The sequence below is a fragment of the Trichechus manatus genome, unplaced genomic scaffold, assembly GCF_000243295.1.
Source record: "Trichechus manatus latirostris isolate Lorelei unplaced genomic scaffold, TriManLat1.0 scaffold00005, whole genome shotgun sequence".
In the NCBI taxonomy this organism is placed as follows: domain Eukaryota; kingdom Metazoa; phylum Chordata; class Mammalia; order Sirenia; family Trichechidae; genus Trichechus; species Trichechus manatus.
Window position 1 is genome coordinate 19780942 of NW_004443941.1, and position 21351 is coordinate 19802292.

The following is a 21351-nucleotide window of genomic DNA, read 5'->3' on the forward strand; positions in this document are numbered from 1 at the left end:
AAATGGGCAAAGGATATGAACAGGCACTTCACCAAAGAAGATATTCAGGCAGCTAACAGATACATGAAGAAATGTTCACGATCCTTAGCCATTAGAGAAATCTAGATCAAAACTACAATGAGATATCATCTCACCACAACAAGGTTAGCATTAATCCAAAAAACACAAAATAATAAATGCTGGAGAGGTTGTGGAGAGACTGGAACACTTATGCACTGTTGATGGGAATATAAAATGGTACAACCACTTTGGAAATCGATTTGGCACTTCCTTAAAAAGCTAGAAACAGAATTATCACAGGATCCAGCTATCCCGCTCCCTGGAATATATCCTAAAGAAGTAAGAGCCATCATACGAATACATATATGCACACCCACGTTCACTGCAGCACTGTTCACAACAGGAAAAAGATGGAAACAACCTCGGTCCCCATCAACAAATGAATGGATAAACAAATTACGGTATATCCACACAATGGAATACTACACAACGATAAAGAACAACGATGAAGCTGTGAAACATCTTATAACGTGGAGGAAGCTGGAGGTCATTATGCTGAGTTAATGTAGTCAATCACAGAAGGGCAAATTTTGTATAAGACTACTATTATAAAAACCCAAGAAAAGGTTTAAACACAGAAGAAAACATTCTTTAATGGTCACGAGGGTGGCGAGGGAGGGTGAGGGTTATTTACTAACTAGATAGTAGATAAGAATTATCTTAGGTGAAGGGAACGACAGCACACACTACGGGGAAGTCAGCACAACCGGACTAAACCAAAGCTACGAAGTTTCTTGAATACAATCAAACACTTAGAGGGACAGAGTAGCAGGGGTAGGGGTCTGGGGACCATGCTTTCAGGGGACATCTAGGTCAACTGACGTAACAAAGCTTATTAAGAAAATGTTCTGCATCCTACTTTGGTGAGTGGCGTCTGGGGTCTTAAAAGCTTGCAAGGGGCCATCTAAGATGCATCAATTGGTCCCAACCACCTGGAGTAATGGAAAATGAAGAACACCAAAGACACAAGGGAAGTATTAGCCCAAGAGATAGAAAGGGCCACATGAACCAGAGACTTCATCAGCCTGAGACCAGAAGAACTAGATGGTGCCCGGCTACCACCAATGACAGCCCTGATAGGGAACACAACAGAGAGTCCCGGATGGAGCAGGAGAAAAGTGGGGTGCACAACTCAAATTCTACTAAGAAGACCAGACTTAATGGTCTGAGACTGGAGGAATCCCGGAAAGCATGGCCCCTGGATTCTCCATCAGCCCAGAACTAAAACAATTTCCAAAGCCAACTCTTCAGACAGGGATTGGACTGGACTGTGGGACATAAAAGTGATACTCGTGAGGAGTGTGCCTCTTAGCTCCAGTAGATGCAAGAGACCAAAGAGGCAGCTTCTGTCCAGAAGTGAGACGGGAAGGCAGAGAGGGACAGGAGCTGGTTGAATGGACATGGGCAATCAGGGGTGGAAAGAAGTGTGCTGTCACAGTATGGGGAGAACAATTAAGGTCACATAACAATGCATGTATAAATTTTTGTATGGGGAAAAAAAGAAGGGGGGAGTGGGGCAAGTCTGGTGCCCTGGAAGCATACAGTCTAGTTGGGAAACAGAAAATTAAACCTCAGATTACAACTGACCTGTGCTCAGGTCTGTGACTGAGGCGGCATAGGTAGCCATGGGAACCTATCCCAGGGACCCAGTGCAGATTGTGAGAGTGTGAAAGATGTTCCAGGCACAGGGAAGAAGGTGTACCAAGGCTCTGAGGTCACAGAGACTGTGGCACTCCTGAGCAGCGAGATAAGTGCCTCAAGGCTGGTTGTTATTGTTGTTGTTAGCTGCCCAAGTTGTGGTGACCCCATGCACAACAGGATTGGACCAGTACCTGATCTTCAGAAGTAGACTGCCAGGCCTTTCTTGCTAGTTTGTCTTAATCTGGAAGTTCTGCTGAAACCTGTTCAGCATCACTGCAACAGGCAAGCCTCCAGCGACAGATGGGTGGTGGCCGTGCATGAGGTGCACTGGCATAGAATCGAACCCGGGTCTCCCACATGGCAAGTGAGAATTCTACCACTGAACCAACACTGTCCCACTAGGGCAGGAAGGAGGGGGCATAAGCTGGGTTCGGCAGTGGGCAGGGGCAAAGCCGACTTTATGTAGCAATCACAGGAACCCACTGGAGGAGGTAAAACAGGGGAAGAGCAACCTTTTTTTTGGGTAAATTACTCTGCCTTGTGGAGAAGGGATTGTGGGGTAGCAAGAGAGGAGACAAGGATGTCAATTAAGGGATTACTGTGTAGTTCTGGTGGCACAGTGGTTAAGAGCAATGGCTGCTAACAAAAAGGTCAGCAGTACAAATCCACCAGCGGCTCCTTAGAAACCCTATGGGGCAGTTTTACTGTGCCCTACAGGGCCGCTATGAGTCAGAATCAACTCCACAGCCAATGGGTTTGGTGTTTTTGTGGTAGTTTAATGGACCCCTTGTGGCGCAGCGCTTAAGAGCTCAGGTTGCTAACCAAAGGGCTGGCAGTTCAAATCCACCAGCCGCTCCTTAGAAACCCTATGGGGCCGTTTTACTCTGTCCTATATGGTTGCTAGGAATCGGAATTGACTCGACTGCAATGGGTTTGGGTTTTTTTGTTTTTTTTTTAATTTGTTTGCTGTTGCTGGTAGTTCAGGCCAAGAACAGATGGAACCTAGGTTTGAATGTTGCAATGGAAATGGAGGGAAGTGAAAAGACTCAAAAGATAATTAGGAAGTAGAATGGGCAGGGTTTGGATATCAACTGAAGATGGGGGCAGAAATGAGGGAGCTTGTAGTAGACTGAACAATGGGCCCTAAAGATATCATGTCCTAATTACTAGAAACCTGTGAATGTTACCTTACATGGCAAAGCCTTTGCAGCTGTGATTAAGTTAAGATTCTTGAGATGGAGAGATTATCCTAGATTCTCTGGGTGCATCTTACATGCAATCACAAGTATCCTTATAAGAGGGAGGCAGAGAGAGCTTTGACTACACAGATAGAAGAGGAGAGGGCAATGTGACCACAGAGGTAGGGTTTGGAGTGACGCGGCCACAAGCCAAGGAATGAGTGCCAGAAGCTGAGAGAGAAGAAACGAGTTCTCCCCTAGAGCCTCTAGAGGAAGCACCACCCTGCCAACACCGTGGTTTCAGCCCAGTGAAAATGATCTCAGACTGCTGTTCTCCAGAACTGTGAGAGAGTAAATCTGTGTTGTTTTAAGTCACCAAGTGTGTGGCAATATGTTACAGCAGTGATACGAAACTAATACAGAGCTGAAGGAGTAAAACATAACTACCTGTTTTCTAGCTTGGGCAAGTAGGTGGAGGGTAGTGTGCTTCATGGAAATGGAAAACCCTGAAGGAGGAGCACGTAGGAAGCTGTTGAGAAAATTAGAGAGCAGCTTATCACAAGGCCTTCCAAGGCTCACCTGGACCTCCTAATCAGAAGCCTTGGGCCTGGAAGTTTCCCTGATAATGGAGGCTGGGAAATGAGCCTCTCACTCTGTCTCAGTTTCTTCTTGTCAGAGAAACTCCTCTGTTCTGGGAACATGGTCTACTTCCTGCTTAGTTAAGTGTGTGTGTTACGTGGCACATGGCCAACCCCATTTCAATATCTCTTCCTGATGAGAAGAGAACAAGGTTCTTCAACTGCAGCATGAAAGAGGGATGGGTGCAGACCACCAGCCCTGCGTTGACTGCAGAGTGAGACCTACTGCCCAGAGGAAACTGACACCTACTATTGAAGCTGACCTCACTGTCTCTTCTCTATGTGAGTAAAGCATTGTTCTAACCAAAATAAAAAGAAGAATCAACTCGACTGCAACGGGTTTGACTTTTTTTACATATATGTAAGTGAAAAATTAATATGATTTTATAGATCTTCAGAATAAAGACGACAAGAAAGAGGAGGGAAACGAAACTTGGAAAACTTTAAACTTTTTTTCTGTTGAAAGATTTATCTTCTGTTGTTTTACTGCTTCAGCAAAGGTTAACAAATAAAAATTAAACGGAGGCAAAAGAAGAAGGAAAAAAACACCCTGAAAAATCTCTTTGGGTAGGTGTTATGGATTGAATTACATCCCCCCAAAATATGTGTTGTAAATCCTTACCCCTATATCTGTGGTTATAATCCCACTAGGGAATATCATTCTTTCTTATGTTAATAAGGCAGTATTAGTGTTGTGTGTGCCCTGAGTCAATCTCTTCTGAGATATAAAAGGAACAGATGAAGCAAGCAGAGATAGGGGAAGATAGATGCTATAGGAACCAAGGAACAATGGACCTTCCTCCAGAGCCAACAGAGAGAGAAGGCCTTCCCCTAGAGTCAACACCCTGAATTCAGACTTCTAGCCTCCTAAACTGTGAGAAACAAAGGTTACAGCAGCACCAGGTAATTAAGACAGTCGGTAAGGTAGGTAAGAACTGAAGGCTAAGAAAAGAAGTTTGGGCTTAATGTGAGAAATCACTGGAATTTTGTGAAGAAAAACGACAAGCAGTATTTCGGGAAGCTTATTCTGTCTGTTGCATGCAGAGAGTTGAAGGCCAGCCCAGAGACATTAATCCAAGATTCGAACTAAGGAGGTGGGTGATAACTGACCACATCTGATAACAAGGAACTGTCAAAGAGGAATTCAAGGAAAAAATTCTCCTCTAGATGCCACTATTCCCATTTGTAGCAAGGAGAAAGTGGAATGTTCAAAAGAAGGCAGGAAATGTTGCGAAGCTCCTCCTCTCCAGAACAGGATGACAGATCACCATTTTGATTACCAGGAAAACCTCACACACATTTCCATAACCATGCGGTGGACCACCAGCAATCAGGACAACAGGTGAAATATACTTTGCATCTAACCCGGGGCTGTCTTCTGCATTGTGATTTTAGTTGGAGAAGGACAACACTTCAACCCATGCAGGTTTAAGATGGTCATTTCACAGGAAAGATTATATATAAACACAACTTTCAAGAAAAAATGTGCTAAATATGCAGACTTTAAAATGTTAAATTGTGATATGATTTTCCTCCATTTACTGTATTTTCCCTCCACTCCTCTTTCTCCTAGTAATCCTAAGAGGCTACCCACAGTAAGTAACTTTCTCATGTAAAATTCATTTCTTAAGTAGCACTACCTATAGTAATCAATAGTACCCTCTTGGATAATTCAAATTTTGTTTACAGAGACCAACAAAATTGCTAAAATCTAACATTTCAAAATAAAAGTATTGGCATAATGAAACTTGCAAGAAGAAACCTACCTTTATTAGAAGTGTTTTTAAGATTCCATATAAGATGCTTTAACAATAGACAAACTGAAGGGAGACCAATAATCCACAGTGGAGTTCTATTATTTATAAATTTAAAAGTAAACTTCACAATTTATTTTTCAATAAATGTTAAGTCTATAAAGTTACTGTTTTCTCTGAAGATCTATTTAAGTAAGACAAAAGGTCTCAATAGACACATATATTAAATTTACAAAATACCTTATAATTAACCTCAAATTAATTACAGTTGAACCTCCCTATACTTTGACCAACAGATAATTATGAAAAAAGAAATACAAAACAAACAAACAAAAAGAATTAGGCCATTTTCAACTATTTTACTTGGCATAATTTACTTTGCAGATATACTAAGTCATGCATGTGTAAAATGACCTATGCACAAGTTTATTGTTTTTAACAGCAAAAGACTAAACAGATATCCATCAATTACAATTAAATAAATTAGGAAAATAAAAAAGCCGCAAAAAAAGAATGAGGCAAATCTTTATGATCTAATAGGGAGCAATCCTCAAGATAGATCATTTATAAGGCATAATATAACAGTATTATAATACTCCACAATTTACTTTTATATACACACACACCTGTTTCCATATCCATATCTGGGAGGACACACAAGATTCTAGAAACATTAAGGGGATGGGGGATTGTGTAAGAATCAGACATTTCGTTGTACACCCCATTTCTGTGTCTTTTAATTTCTGAACCATGTCAATGTAACATTATCACCCTCCAAATTTTAAAATTTAAAAAAAAGAGGGAAGTCTGATCAGTTTTCTCTGGCAATCTAGTCTCATCTACTTAAGTAAAGCTTCAGAGAGGGTCTTTGGAACCTTGTTTCATCAAAAAACAAACAAAAAATTCTGCTTATAGCTAGGCATTTTCTGTTCATTTATTAGTTTCTGATATGATCACCTAAGGAAAAGTATCCTATCTTCAGAAATTATTGGCTCTAGGGATAAAACATGAACCAAAAAGTTTTTCAAATTATAGCCTTTGAAAATGGATAAAAATGTTTTGTCATACTGAATAACTTAGCAGATTCACAATGTATTTCCAAAACATTTTGATAACTCAATTTCATAGACACAAAGAGATAAACCTCAATATTGTAAAATACCACTTCTATTCAAGGATCTAACTGAAAGAAGCTTCACAGCAGACCAATGGGGATACAGTGATATTTTTAGAATCTTAGCAGAATAAGAAGAAATTAAATGACTAAGGATAGTTTATCTCTTCTTTTCTGAGATGCTATCATTTTAAAAAGTGGTAGCAAGATACTTAGAAACAAAAGAACCTAAAATCACTATAAAGAGAATCAAAGGTCACAAGCACATTAAAGATTTCAGAAAACTGAGGCAGACAGACAAAAATAGGACAGACTTACACATGAGGTTAAGTAGGACAAACCAAAATCCAGGCCGAAAGTTTCATTTAACAGGAAAACATGGGACACTTCCACTAAGATCAGGAATAAGGCATAAATGTCCACCATGTGCATTGCCATTTAAAATGGCACTGGTGGTTTTAGCCATTACAATGACGCAAGAGAAAATAATTAAGAGAAAAGCCCAAAAATATGCATAAAGGGAGTTGATGTTGATACTAGGGAAGATGGAACTAACCTACTTGGCAGAGCCCCAAAGAAGATCCAGTCTTAGAGAACAGAGCCTGAAAACCCAGCTCCACATCCAATCTTCCTAAAGGGAAGCCTGCCAATAGTCTGCCCACGTAATGGAGCTCCTGCTTAGCTTTCCTGTGCCCTTGGTTTTGAATACAAACAAACAGCTATGGATCATCTAATATTTGAGGAAACAATAACAAAAAACATGAATGTAAAAATTCAAAAATAACAACTGAAACTGGAGCAGAGTTAATTTAGGGAACAAGAGAACTTTAAAAAAAATTCTAAGTAGTATCTGTGATGGTTGAGCCCCAGTGGCACAATGGTTAAGTGCTCGGCTGCTAACAAAAAGGACAACAGTTTGAACTCACCAGCCACTCCGTGAGAGAAAGATGGGGCAGTCTACTTCCATAAAGATTACAGCCTAGAAAACCCTGTGGGGCAGTTCTACTCTGTCATGTGAGGATGATATGAGTCGGCATTGACTACACAGCACCTAACAACAACAACATCTGTGATGGTTGAGGTTGCGCTGGGCCATGGTTCTCAGTAGTTTGGCAGCTATGTAATGATGTAGTCATCCTCCATGATGTGATCTGATGTGATCAGCCAATCAATTCTATGGGGAGTTTCCTGAGGGGTGTGGCCTGCATCCAATATATATATGGACATTATGGAAAAGCTCACTTGCTTGCTCTGGATCCTGAATCTGGCTCATCATCATCTGACCTCCGGTTCTTGGGATTTGAGCCAGCGGCCTGCTGTACTGCCTGCCAACCTTGGGATTCGTCAGCCTCTGCAGCCTGTGAGCCAGAAGCTTGCTGTCTTACCTGCCAATCTTGGGTTTGTCAGCCCCTGCAGCTACATGAGTCAGGAGAAGCGTCCAGCTTGATGCTTGACCCATACATTTGAGACTTACCAGCTTCTATAACCATGTGAGCCATTTCCTTGAGATAAATCTCTCTCTCTCTCTTTCTATATATATGTGTATATATACTCTTCACTGGTTTTGCTTCTCTAGAGAACACAGTCTAAGACAGTATCTTCAATGGGTTGTTTTTTTTTTTTAATTCTAATTAGTATTTTCAAAGATTTACGAGGAAACTGCACCTATGAAACAAATACAGGATGTGCTGAAAAAGAACACTCAGAAAGCAAAGAAAGTCCTTGGAATTTTTAAATGACTGACAGTGAATGAAAGGGGAGATAAAGGTCAAAAGATTTAGCTCAGAACTAAAAACAAAGAAACAAAAATGGAAAATATGAGAAAAGACTAGAAAAAAAAATAATCGAGGAGATCTAACATATAAGGAATAGAAGTTCAAGAGAGAAAAGAGAAATAAAATATGATAGATAAAATAAATTTCCCAGTAAATGAAAGAAGACAGAAATCTTCAAATTAAAATGGTCTACCAACATAAAAAGACGAGAACAGGCAAATGTATAGAGACCAAAGTTAATTAGTAGCTACAAGGTCAGGAGGGAGGGGGAAAGGGGGGGTTAATGGTGATGGAAAAATTACAGTGATTAAGGGTAAGGGTTACACAGCCTAAGATTAATGTCAATAAGTTGTACACCTGTAAAAAGTTTAATTGGCAAATGCTGTGTAATAGATATATTTACAAAACAACAACAACAAAGAGCAGCTGCTGACCCTAAATTTCCAAATGAAGGATGTGGATGTTTATCCTAGGTTTGGAAGTTTAGGATCATGGTTTCATGGGACATCTCAGTTAATTGGCCTAATACTGTGTTTAGTACTTCTGTTCTACCCCTCAGTTCGTTGCATAGTATCTGGGGTCTTAAAAGCTTGCCAAGAGCCATCCAAGGTACAACAATTGGCCTCTATTAGCCTGGAGCAACAGAGGAAGCAGGAAAGTCAAGAACAGTAGGAGGAAATGGAATATGTGGCTAATTGCCTCCATGAACAATTGTCTCTTCTGCCATGAGACCAGAAGAACTGGACCATCACTAAACATTTTGATCCTTGATCAACAATTCTATAGAATCCTTGATCAAAAGGGGGGAAAATGCAGAACGGAATTTAAAATTCTCATCAATTCTATACACTAGAGCCATGAAGGCTATATGCACCCCAAAACTACTGCCCTGAGATAATCTTTAAACTTTAAACCAACAATATCCCCTGAAGTCTTCCTAAAACCAAACAATAGTTTAGCTTAACTAGTAAAGAATGTTTGCCTTGAACATTATGCTCTTTTAAGATCTACGTATATGTGATCAAGTTGACAACTGCAACTCAAAAGATTAGATAAGAAATCTGGGGACAGTGAGTTTACGTTAATAGGGGAGGAACAATTTGGAAAAGGAGGAGGAGAATGGCTGTACAACTTTAAGAATATAATCAATGTCACTGAATTATACAGGTAGAAATCACTGAAATGTTGTATATTCTACTATGTATATTCTCAATAACAGAAAATAAATTTTGAAAATAAATGAAATGGCCTACCAAATAGCCTCGCCCTGAGGTATAATTGTGTGATTTCAGGATACAATGGATACAAAGAAAATTCTAAAATGATTTCAGGGGAAAAAAAAAAACAGGTAATATGCAAAGTAAGAAGTTACTGTTCACTCACAATGAATGTTAGAGTACAATGGGGTAATTCCTTCAAAGTTTTGAGGAAAAATCATTTTTAACCCAAAATTCAATACCCAGCTAAACTATGCATTAAGTCTGTAGAATTATACTATGCATTTCATAGAATAGTACAGGAGGCATAACAAAATATGTAAAAATATTGAGTCTGATAAAGTTGAGAATCTCTGCTTTAAGGTAATTAAAGCATAAAACTAAAACCAAAAAGAATCAGAACCAAAACAATGTAAAGCTTACTTCAGCTCACTTTCTGATTATAAGAGTTAACTCAGTTTTGTTAAAATAATAATAATAAAACCAAATAATTTACAGAGAGAAGTTTCTCTATAGAAATATTCCAACTAGTACATACAGAAGGAATAGTATAACTAGAATACACCACTCTGTACCACCTATGACTTAATGGATATCTAGGCAAGTCCTGCTAACTTAAAAGTTGAGGATTCAAACCCATCCAGCAGCAACACATAAGAGACCTGGGGAACTGCTTCGGTAGAGATTACAGCCTAGAAAACCCTATGGCGCAGTTCTACTCTGTAACATATTGGGTGTTGCCGAAAGTCAGAATCAACTCAATGGCAATGAGTTTGGTTTGGTTTTAGGCAACAATTATCAACTGACAACATGCTAAAAAGTGACAACCAGACATTATATACCTCCTGGTAGAAATACATATTATCTATGAAGGAGTTTTTATCTCCCTCCCCAAAAGAAGTCTCTAGTCATAACCACCAATTTACAGAACATATAAGGGAGAGAGGAACGTGGTAAAGGACATTCACAGGAATACAATCAGCAAAATCCTACAGGACAATTGCATTTCTTCAACAAAAAAAAATAGCAGAAGAAAAAATAGAGAGCAAATGACATCTTACTGTTGTTATGAAAATAGTTCTGATCTCACAAAGTGTCTGAAACGGTCTTGGAGGACAACTAGGGGTTCATGAACTGTACTTTGAAAATCCCTTGTTTTCACTGTTCTTGATCCTTCTCATTCCCATAAATTTTGGAATCAATTTATCAATTTGCATCCACAAAGAGACAGAAGGAAAGAGGAGATTGTGAGAAAACTATGCCGAGCTTTTCTTTGGAATTGTGTTGAATCTTTGGATCAATTTTGCAAAACCAGACATTGTCTTGGTTGAGCCTGCATTAAGTCTTCTTTAATTCCCTCAGCAATATTTTCAGTTTTCAACATAGAGCTTTTACACATCTTTCTTTAGATTTATTCGTAGATGTTTGATGGTTTTTGATGATACAGTAAATGGTATCTTTTAAACTGTAATTTAATAATTGGCCACTCCACATATCATATACATAAAATAAGCCTAGATACAAAAAGTGAAACTGTAAAGCTTCTAGAAACAAACACAGGAGAATATCTTCACTATCTTAACAAATCTCTGCCTATTCCAAGATGGTTACACTTGGATTAGTTTTGGAATGAGCGCTCTTGCTGAGTAATAAACTATTCTTACATTAATTTCATTTCTGCTTCTCTGTCTACAGCAAACCTATCGGGCGTACTGATCTACCTCTCAAGAATGGAATTTATCCAGCCTTTATTTAAGTGTCCTCTCCTCCTGCTACTGCTCCATTGCTCATTTTCCAGCTTTATTTTTCACCTATGTAAGAACCAACCAACCTAGAAAGAGCAAAGATGTCAACAGCTATACTGAAGAAAAAGCACTATTTAAGAAAAGAGAAAAGCTTCACACACAAGTAATGTAGCTCTTCTGCTAGCTACTCCAAGGAAATTCCGGTAACAGATGGCCAAAACTCAATGGTAACATTAGAAAAGAAAAATGCATTAATGATACATCAAAATGCTAACAGTACTCCTGGATGGAGGAATTACAGGTGATTATGTGTATCTTTTTCTATCTTTTACACATTTTCAACAATAAGCTATACTGCTTTCATTATCAGAAAATAACAATAAATGTATATTATTTTGTATGTAGTAATGTTGATGGGGAGCCCTAGTGGCACAGTGGTTAAGAGCTACGGCTGCTAACCATAAGATCGGCAGCTCAGATCCACCAGCCGCTCCCTGGAAACCCTATGGGGTAGTTCTACTCTGTCCTATAGGGTTGCTATGAGTCAGAATTGACTTGATGGCAATGGATTTGGTTAGGTTTTTTTTTTTTTAAAATGTTAAGGGAATAGCAAAACAGGCATACTCATACTGTGGTGAAATGTAAACTGAGAGAATAACTCTTGAAGGAAATTTAACATTTTTTAACAAATATTTTAAATACGCACTCCAAAATAAGAACAGGGTCTGCTATCAGATTATAATGGTAGTTAGTGCTCCTACTTTACTATACTTTTGGGGAAGGAAGAAGAAAGAGGAGTTTTCAACAGATTTCGATCTGTGTTCTCTTCAGCAGAACCAGCCAGGTTGTCAGGTAAGGAAGGGGATAAAAACGAATGCAAAAATGGCATTTTCCTCTCTCTGTTGGATGTCCAAATGTACAAATTTTAAAATAATACCTTTTCCCATTATACATACACCTAATAAGCTGGACTATATGAAGAAGAATGGGGCATCAGGATTGGAGGAAGGCTCATTAACAACAACCTGCGTTATGCAGATGACACAACCCTGCTTGCTGAAAAGTGAAGAGGACTTAAAGCACTTACTGATGAAGATCAAAGACAACAGCCTTCAGTATGGATTACACCTCAACATAAAAAAAAAAACAAAAATCCTCACAACTGTACCAATAAGCAACTTCATGATAAACGGAGAAAAGACTGAAGTTGTCAAGGATTTCATTTTACTTGGATCCACAATCAAAACCCGTGGAAGCAGCAATCAAGAAATCTAACCATGTATTGCACTGGGCAAATCTGCCGCAAAAGACCTCTTTTCAAGTGTTAAAAAGCAAAGATGTCACTTTGAAGACTAAGGTGAGCCTGATCCAAGCCATGGTGTTTTCAATCACCTCATATACATGTAAAAGATGGACAGCGATTAAGGAAGACTGACGCCTTTGAATTATGGTGTTGGCAAAGAATATTGACTATATCACGAACTGCCAAAAGAAAGAACAAATCTGTTTTGGATAAAGTATAGCCAGAATGTTCCTTAGAAGCAAGGATGGCAAGACTACATCTCAAATACTTTGGACATGTTGTCAGGAGGGATCAGTCCCTGGAGAAGGACACTATGCTTGGTAAAGTAGAGGGTCAGCAAAAAAGAGGAAGACCCATGATGAGATGGATTGACACAGTGGCTACAACAATGGGCCCAAGCGTAACAATGATTGTAAGGATGGCGCAGGACTGGGCAGTGTTTCGTTCTGTTGTACATGGGGTCACTATGAGTCGGAACTGACTCGATGGCACTTAACAACAACAACATGTGTTCATTTCAGAAAAATTGCAAACACAGAAAAGTATAAAGACAAAAATTGCTTGCATTTTCAGATATTAAAAAAATTCCACAATGAACACAGTCAGTATATATATTTCTACAAACTTGTATGAGAACTTCGATAAAATAAAGTCCTCTAAGTGGGACTGCTGGATCAAAGGATATGCACACATTACAATTAGACTGATTTTTATAATCATACTAATATCGTTAAAAGTATTGAAAAGTATTTCCCTACACTCACCAACATGAGGTATTAATTAATACAACAACTATAATACGATAATCTTGCACCAAATAACTCCTGTTGGCTATAACCTTTTCCATTTCTCCCTTTCTCTTAGTTGCTGTAAACTGCTCATAAATTTACTTTAATTACAAACACTAGGTATAAAAAACGATTTCCTATCCTCTGCCTTGTCCTCCTTGTAAAATTTTAATTCTTGATTCAGAATAAATCATTCTCCCACAGAATCCTGAGTAGTGTGTGATTCAATATATCCAATCTGAAATTTTCATGAAAAAAGAAAGGACATAAAAAAGGAAAAGGACAGAATCTAAAATTTCACTTAAGGTCAACTGTGATCAAAAAGCGATTATTCAACACAACATAGATGAACCTTTAAAACATTATATTGAGTGAAATAAGGCAGTCGCAAAAGGACAAATACTATATGATCTCACTTATATGAAGCAAGCAAATATACAGAAAACAAAGATTATCAGTGGTTGTGGCTCGGCTGCTAACCAAAAGGCTGGCAGTTCAAACCCACCAGCGGCTCTGCAGGAGAAAAGACTTGACAATCTGCTCCCATTAAGATTATAGCCTGGTAAGCCCTATGGAGCAGTTCTACCTATTATACAGAGTCGGAGACAACTGACAGCACAAAACAACAACCAACCAAAGGTGGGAGGTGGGGATGAAGGAAGAGCTTTTGCAGGGGCCACTGAGTTTATGCTAAAAGAGGTGGAATAACTCCAAAAAGGACAGTGATAACGGTTGCACAATATGAAGAATGTAATCGATGTCACTGAATTTCACATGAACATACTGCTGAATTAGTGAATGTTTTGGTGTGTATACTTTCACAATAAAAAAGGGAGAGATTATTCTATCATCTGTTAATAGTTTTATTTCCCTAAAGAACAAAAATAAAATTAAATGCAAACCCGTTGCAAGTTTAAAATTCTGAATGGCTGCGTGGACACCATTCCATAGTAGGCAAGAAAAAGAAAACTAAGGTATGGACCTTCAATAATCTAAAATCTAAGATGAAGTATGCAACGAACAATCTAGATAAATCTTACATAAGGCACAATATTCTTATCAACTGCTCAAGATAGTTTTTCAACTGAATAAAGAAAGGCAGTGCCTCATAGAAGCTCCTGTTGCTTGCAGAAGCAACGTGTTGTTATTAGTTGCTGTCAACTTGATTCTGACTCATGGCAACCCCATGTGTACAGAGTAGAACTGCTCTATAGAGTTTTCAAGGCTGTGACCTTTCAGAAGCAGGTCGCCGGGACTTTCTTCTTAGGCGGCTCTCACTGGGTTCGAACAGCCAGCCTCTGGCTAGTAGTCAAACCTTTAACCATTTGCACCACCCAGGGACTCCACAAGTAACATGACATCACTTAAACCAAGAAAAACCCATTGCCATCGAGTCTACTCTGACTCATAGCAACCCTATACAGTACAGGGTAGAACAGCCTGATAGGATTTACAATGCCGTAATCTTTACAGAAACACACCGCCACATCTTTTCTCCCATGTAGTGGCTGCTGGGTTCGAACCGCTGACTTTTCAGTTAGCAACCAAGCGATTAGTGGGCATAGCCGCTCTTCTACATAGTGACAGTGATGATGATGATGATGATGATGATGTTTGTATTTTGAGATCCTAACCTACCAACTACTTAAAACGCAAAAGAAATGGAAGGCTTTCTCGGAAGCACCCTGCCATATAGAGGCTGCCTGAACACTATGTGCACATACGGCTTTAAGACCTAGTCTACTACGGACACCAAATTTAGGTTCTGGAGTGGCAGCTCTGGTCTTAGTAAGGTCTCTATCCTTGAACATACTCAGCATGTTGTTGTGTGGCGTCAAGTCCATTCCGACTCATAGCAACCCTACAGGACAGAGTAGAACTGCCTCATAGGGTTTCCAAGGCTGTAATCTTTATGGGAGCAGATTGCCAGGTCTTTTCTCCCACAGAGCAGCTAGTGGGTTCGAACCACCTACCTTTCGGTTATCAGCTGAACACTTAACCATTTCGCCACAAGGCCTCTTGAGAATAATAACAGGACTTACTTTATAGAGTGAGAATTAAATAAGGTGCATATAAAGTAACTGAAATAGTACCTCTAATAAAAAATTCAATAAATCCTAGAATTTTTAAAAGTCAAGTTCAGTACATATTGTCTATATATAAGACTGTGCTATACAGAATACCAGGTACATGTAACAGATCTGGTAGCTGGCATAACAAAACATTTTATAATGCTTTGTGATGTAAGGAGCATATAATCTGTTATTAAGTGACCTAAGACGCTACGCATGAAACATGATGCCTTTCTTCCTCCCCACAAAAAAAGTCGCAAAGGGATTCTCACTGCTTAAGCCCTATCTATCTCTCACAAACAAGAGGTGAATTGCTAACTCTATTAAGAACAGTTCCATTTCCTGCTCTTTCTCTCTCTCTCTTGCAGCGGAATCAGAAGGAACAATGAGTTGCCTTCCTGATGTGTTGGGACACTTACAGCAACTAGTGAATATTATAGTTCATAGACTACAAAGGACCTCAAGAATGCGTCAGTCAGGTTTTCTCCCATGTTCCTTATAGCACCAAGGAAATTCTGGGCATCTGATAATGTCCCTGATAATAAAAAGCCAGCATTCACCAAATTACCCCTCTTTGCTGCCAAAGAACAATGGGGCTTCAGTAATTTTCTCCAGTTATAGCAGAAACAGATAGGGCATGACTTCAACATTAGCAAAATGTCAAGACCACTCCAGTGTGCACTTGTTCTACATCAGCATGTGGGCTATTTAGCTTGGCTTCATGCCTTGGCCAGACTCTACCCCCAACCCCACTCAGCTGTTTGAAAATGAGAGCCACTAATGAGAAAATGCGACTTTGCACCACTCCTCCTCAAATTCAAAAACAGAAAAACACAACCAAAACTCTCAAATGTCTATCTCCCTCCACCATAATTCAAAGGAACTACTACCCTATAAACTCCTTAAAGCTGGAGGCCTTGTCTTAGCAAGCACTTAGTAAGGTCTCTAACCTAGAATATACTCAGGAATATGTTCAACAGTGACTGAATGATCACGTATACTACGTAATGTCTATGTTCAATATATGGATGTCTTGATAATTATATTCCAGTATACTTTCTCAGCCCGTATGGAAAATGAAAAACACATCACTAGTTTTTCATTCCAAGCAATCTGTTAAAGGAAACCAACATCACTTGTAAACAGATTCCAAGCTATCAGGAGGGTAAATTAAAAATATACTTGCATGTTTTGGATACAGTTTTAAAACCATTTGTCGGATTCTTGTTCTGGCAAGATTCTTGTGACTGGCCACATTAACTTCTTCAGCTTAAAATGAATCTTTATAGTCTAGTTTCTTCCAATTAAATAATAGCAGCATGCATATGGCTCTTTAGCATTTATTAGTTATACAGAGCTTTAAGAAAATCTCAAAATGTTTCCATGTTCCATCTCTTTGAGTAAAAGTTATTAACTTTATTCCTTGTTTTTCTTTCTTTAAATACTCCTATTGGTGGATAAAAGACTGGCCCCCATATTACCAGTCCTGATTATCTTTTCCACCAAAGGACTTACTTTAGTCACACAAAATATACTAACTCTCATCAAATTTAAACACAGTACCCCCTAAGAACCAAAGCTTCAAACCTGTTTGAATTAGTTCAGTAATGGCCGACAAAGTGAAACAGAACAGACCCAAAGTTTCATTATCTGGAAGATTTGACACAGTACCTGGAACAGGAAAAATTATGGGTCGAAGGTCTGGAGTGGGATACTCAGAAGAGGCATAGTGAGTGCTTTCAGGAGCCTGATGTGTGAGACTGGACTATTGGCAGGACTGTAGGAAAGCAACACACATTCAAAGCGGCATGGCAGGCTGCTGCCATCTTTGAGAGGGGCAGTGCTGCTTCAGACTGTGCTCAAAATCCGAGGGCAAGAGATCTGGTTGCTAGGCAACACGTATGTTGCCCTTGTTCTCTGATAGGGAGATTAAGTTTCTAGCAGGGCTTCAACCCATAATTTTTCCTGTTCTGGCTATCTTCCCAGTTCACCATAACTTTAAAATTCAGGTCTATTCCAGTGACGCTTCCTCAGCCATGACTGAAATAGGCAGAACCGGTTCGAAGCCTGCCAAGAACACCTAAATAGTTACAGGACCGTTTAAAAGTGCTTCCACTGAAATAAAGCAATAATATGAAGGTAACTATTGGGGAACAGGAACCCTCGTGGCACAGTGGTTAAGAGCTACGGCAATCTATGACTGCTAACCAAAAGGCTGGCAGTTTGACTCCACCAGCTGCTCCTTGGAAACCCTATAAGGAAGTTCTACTCTGTCCTATAGGATCGCTATGAGTTGGAATTGACTTGACGGCAACAGGTTTTATTGGGGAGTGGGAAGGGAAGTTAGTATTTCTTGAAATATCTTGAAGACTTGCAGAAAAAGAAATTCCAGTATCTTTGTCTTTCATTTCCTGCCTTGGAAGACCTCTGTGTCCATTTCTGTACAGAGAAGTTAAGCACGAAGTCCCTGGAGTTAAGGGTGAAGAGTGGAGGCAGTCCAAGGACCAAACCAGAGCTTTAGGAAGTCTACAATCCTGTCTGAACCCAAAAAGGTAGATTCAGATTCAATCCGACACTGGGGCTAGATAGGTGTGGGCAGCTACTGAAATAAACATTTTATTTCACTATGTAAAGGATTTTTATGACAATGGTGACCAGTAGAGAGCAGAATAAAAGAAAGACTGAACAAAAACTGAAGAGAATTTCTTAACCGCAGGTAACTAAAACACTGCAGTCCCTCACATACCTATCACCCTGGATACACTGTTGCCTGAGCACACTCCATGTTCACCTGTTCTCTCTACATAAAATGCACCCCACATTCTCTTGAAGGCTGAATAAATACCACTTCCTTCTGAAGCATTCCTGGCCCTGAGGGTCAGAATCTGCTTGTCTTTTAAGTTCAAACATTTTGTTATACTTCTGAGATACACCTATTAAAGAATGTACAGAAAAAACAGCTCAACTTATGCTTAGATTTTGACACCACCAGTAGACCAAAACAGACCACCATCATTCTTCCATAACTGCCAAACTGCAAACTAGGGACTGGATATTTTCACTTTTCTATCCTCATAAATGCACACAGCAGACGTAACCAAATGATTAAAAAGTAGAAACTTTTCATTCCAGAGATTCCCTAGAGAAAACAAACAGGGTCAACAGTTACCTGTCCGGGAACCAGATACTGGGTTTTACCTCTTGCATTCCAATGACTGTGATTTTCTAGGAATCTGGGGAACACCAGCATTAACAAAATGATATCTGCTGGACACTGTTCTTCAGGATGTAAACAGATATTCAAAAAGTTGGGAATGTTGGGATTAGAACGAACCTAAACTAATTCCTCTGCTGTAGAATTTTTGCAGGACTTTAAAATGCTGATACATACTATAAATTTCTAACATAAAACTCCATTATTAGGTCATTAGTAAACTAATTTGAGCAAGATCCTCAGGACAATTGGGAAAATGCTTCAAATAAGGCTGTTTGTCTTTTCTTTTGGTCACAATATTACTGAGAACTTTAGATTAATTTCTGAAAAGTTCTTACCTGATATGTGTTGCAGGCAGAGATTCGTACTGGCGTGACAAAAAGAGTTCCCTGTGTTTCAACTGATGTTTCTGTTTATCAGTCAAGTCAGCCTCAACTGTTGTTTCAGATTCTTCCTCAATTTCTTCTATAGAAATACAAGTCAAAGAATTTATTATTACAAAGCACATTATGCATTTGGAACTAGAACATTTCAAATCAACATTTCAATCAAAATTTTCTTCAAATTAATCCATTTTAAATTTACATATTTAACTTGTCATTTCAAGTATAGTCATAAAATTAAATTACCCAGGACATCAAAGGAAGAGGAAAACCTCCAACATAAACATGGAAGATGGATCACATGTACTTATCTCCTCTTGCCCCATAAAACCACACCAAAACAGCAATTAAAATGTATTAACATTTTAATGACAATGAAAAATGAAGCCAGAATAAAGGTTTTCAACCAAAATAACAATAATAATAATTTAGAAGGTAGAAATCAGGTGTAAAAACAAGTAAACTCAGTAGAGAGAAGGAAGTGGCAATCTATATGCCTACAGAGGGGGATACCATCAAGCAGCCCAGAAAACCTCTGCTGACTTGTCACTTGAAGATGCTGAGTATTACAAAAGAGAAAAGTAAAGAAAGGACCTAAAAACAGGAGGAACAGGTTGGAAGCCTGTATACAACAGAATAATTGAATCCCAAAATACTATATAAAAAAAGGGAAGAACCAGGAAACAAGCATATGATAACACATTTTCAAATATAACACAAATAAAATACTAATCAATAGAAGGGCTGGAAGGTAATACTACGGAAATCTCCCAGAAATTAGAGGAAGACCTCAGAGAGATTAATAACTGAAAATGAAAGGTGGGGGTCAGGGGGGGCATGGACCTATCAAAGAAACAATTCAAGCAAATTTCCCCTTACTGAATGAATTCCCTTTGGTTTGGTTTGTTTTGTTTTTAAGGTAATAACATAAGAAGATCATAAGAGTTTTCACAGAAAGGAAAAACAGGTAACATACAAACTGAAATCAGAATGGACGCACTCTGAATAGCAACATCATATGCTAAGATGGTAGAAAAATGCCATCCAAGATAAAAAATTATATTCAACCTAGAATTGTAAAGTAATCAAACCATCTACCAAATCCGAGGACAAAGTTAAGACATCTTTTCATTCATTCAACTAGTATTTATTGGGTGTCAATCAGGCATAATTCTACCTGCTGGAGATAAACAATGAACAAAACACTCACTAAGCAACAATTAAAAGTGTTTACCTCTGGGAAGCAGGGCTGGAAGGGTCAGTAAAAACAGGAGACAACGTTTCACGTGAGATTTTTTTTTAAAACATTGTATTTAATAATCCCTTAATTAGAAAAAATAATCAAATTACATTTATATATATACTTTCAATTAATTTTAGATATAAAATGTTCGATAACATAATTCTTCTAGGGGCTCCAAGACCCTCTACAGCCTTATCTGGACTAGACTGTGTGGGTAATAGTGGGAGCTTTGAGAACTAAGAGGGAGGGACTGCTGTAGGGTGGGGAGAGCCGGTTCTCACACAGGAAGTAGATCCGAAGATTAAACTTGTAACATCTGGACAGGCCTGAGATGAGCCAGGGAGGTCTTAATTTCCAGACACAGACATGGACAAATACACACACAAACAGACACACACACACTCTCACATACAAAGGGCAACATATTTCTGTTCCTAACAATTCTTATAAATTCTTATTTCAGGACCCAGGAACACAAGAGATTTTATCAACTTGTAACTCCCCAGTTACTGCAGTTCTTTTAAATTGCATGAGGGTACTATGAGTCTAAATTGACTTGACAGCAAACAACAATGAAAGATCTAAGTGTCAGATCTTTTCTACTTCCAAATTTTCAAAACTCTGAACTGAAAACTGATTTATAAAAAGACTTATCTAGCTCGGAGAAAGAATAAAGTAATTTTTAAGTCTTTGAATGTTCTTTTCAATGAACTACTTAGAGAAATACAGGATTAAAAGAGCCATTTACTAGCACATCCAAAAACACTTCTTCAGAGGAGATCAATGAAGTTATTGCCACACTGGCATGATTAGAACCAGCAAACATCACATGCAGAATTATACTCTTTACTTAATTAGGATTTGATAAACTGTTGTTCTGTAAAACACATTTAACTGAATTATAATGTGCACCCTACAGAACTAGAACAGCAACAAGATCTACAAATAATGGAAACAACAGCAGATCTTATTTTCTTACACAGTCCCTTAGTACAAGGCAAAAAGGACAAAAATAGAGGACTTCCAGCAAAATGGCGCTCTAGGCAGAAGCACCATGCCATCCCTCGAGAAACTAACCTGAACAGAGAAAACAACAATCCTGAAACCCTAAAACATCAAATGAAGAGAAAAAGAACTCAGCCAAGCACCAAATGGAGTGAGAAAACTGACAGAGAACGGAGAGCGAGGAGAGATTCATGCAGAGGTCCCCTATCAGCTAACGCAGC

General features: G+C 38.8%; 1 protein-coding gene across 2 annotated transcripts in view; it reads right to left on the minus strand.

Annotated features, from left to right (window-relative positions):
- MTA3 (metastasis associated 1 family member 3) overlaps positions 1–21351 on the minus strand; it is a 215980-nt gene that overhangs the window by 104125 nt on the left and 90504 nt on the right. For both annotated transcript variants that reach the window (XM_023735570.1, XM_012556719.2), the window contains exon 3: positions 18838–18964. In XM_023735570.1, the coding sequence (XP_023591338.1) occupies positions 18838–18964 (127 nt within the window). The remainder of the gene's footprint in view (positions 1–18837; positions 18965–21351) is intronic.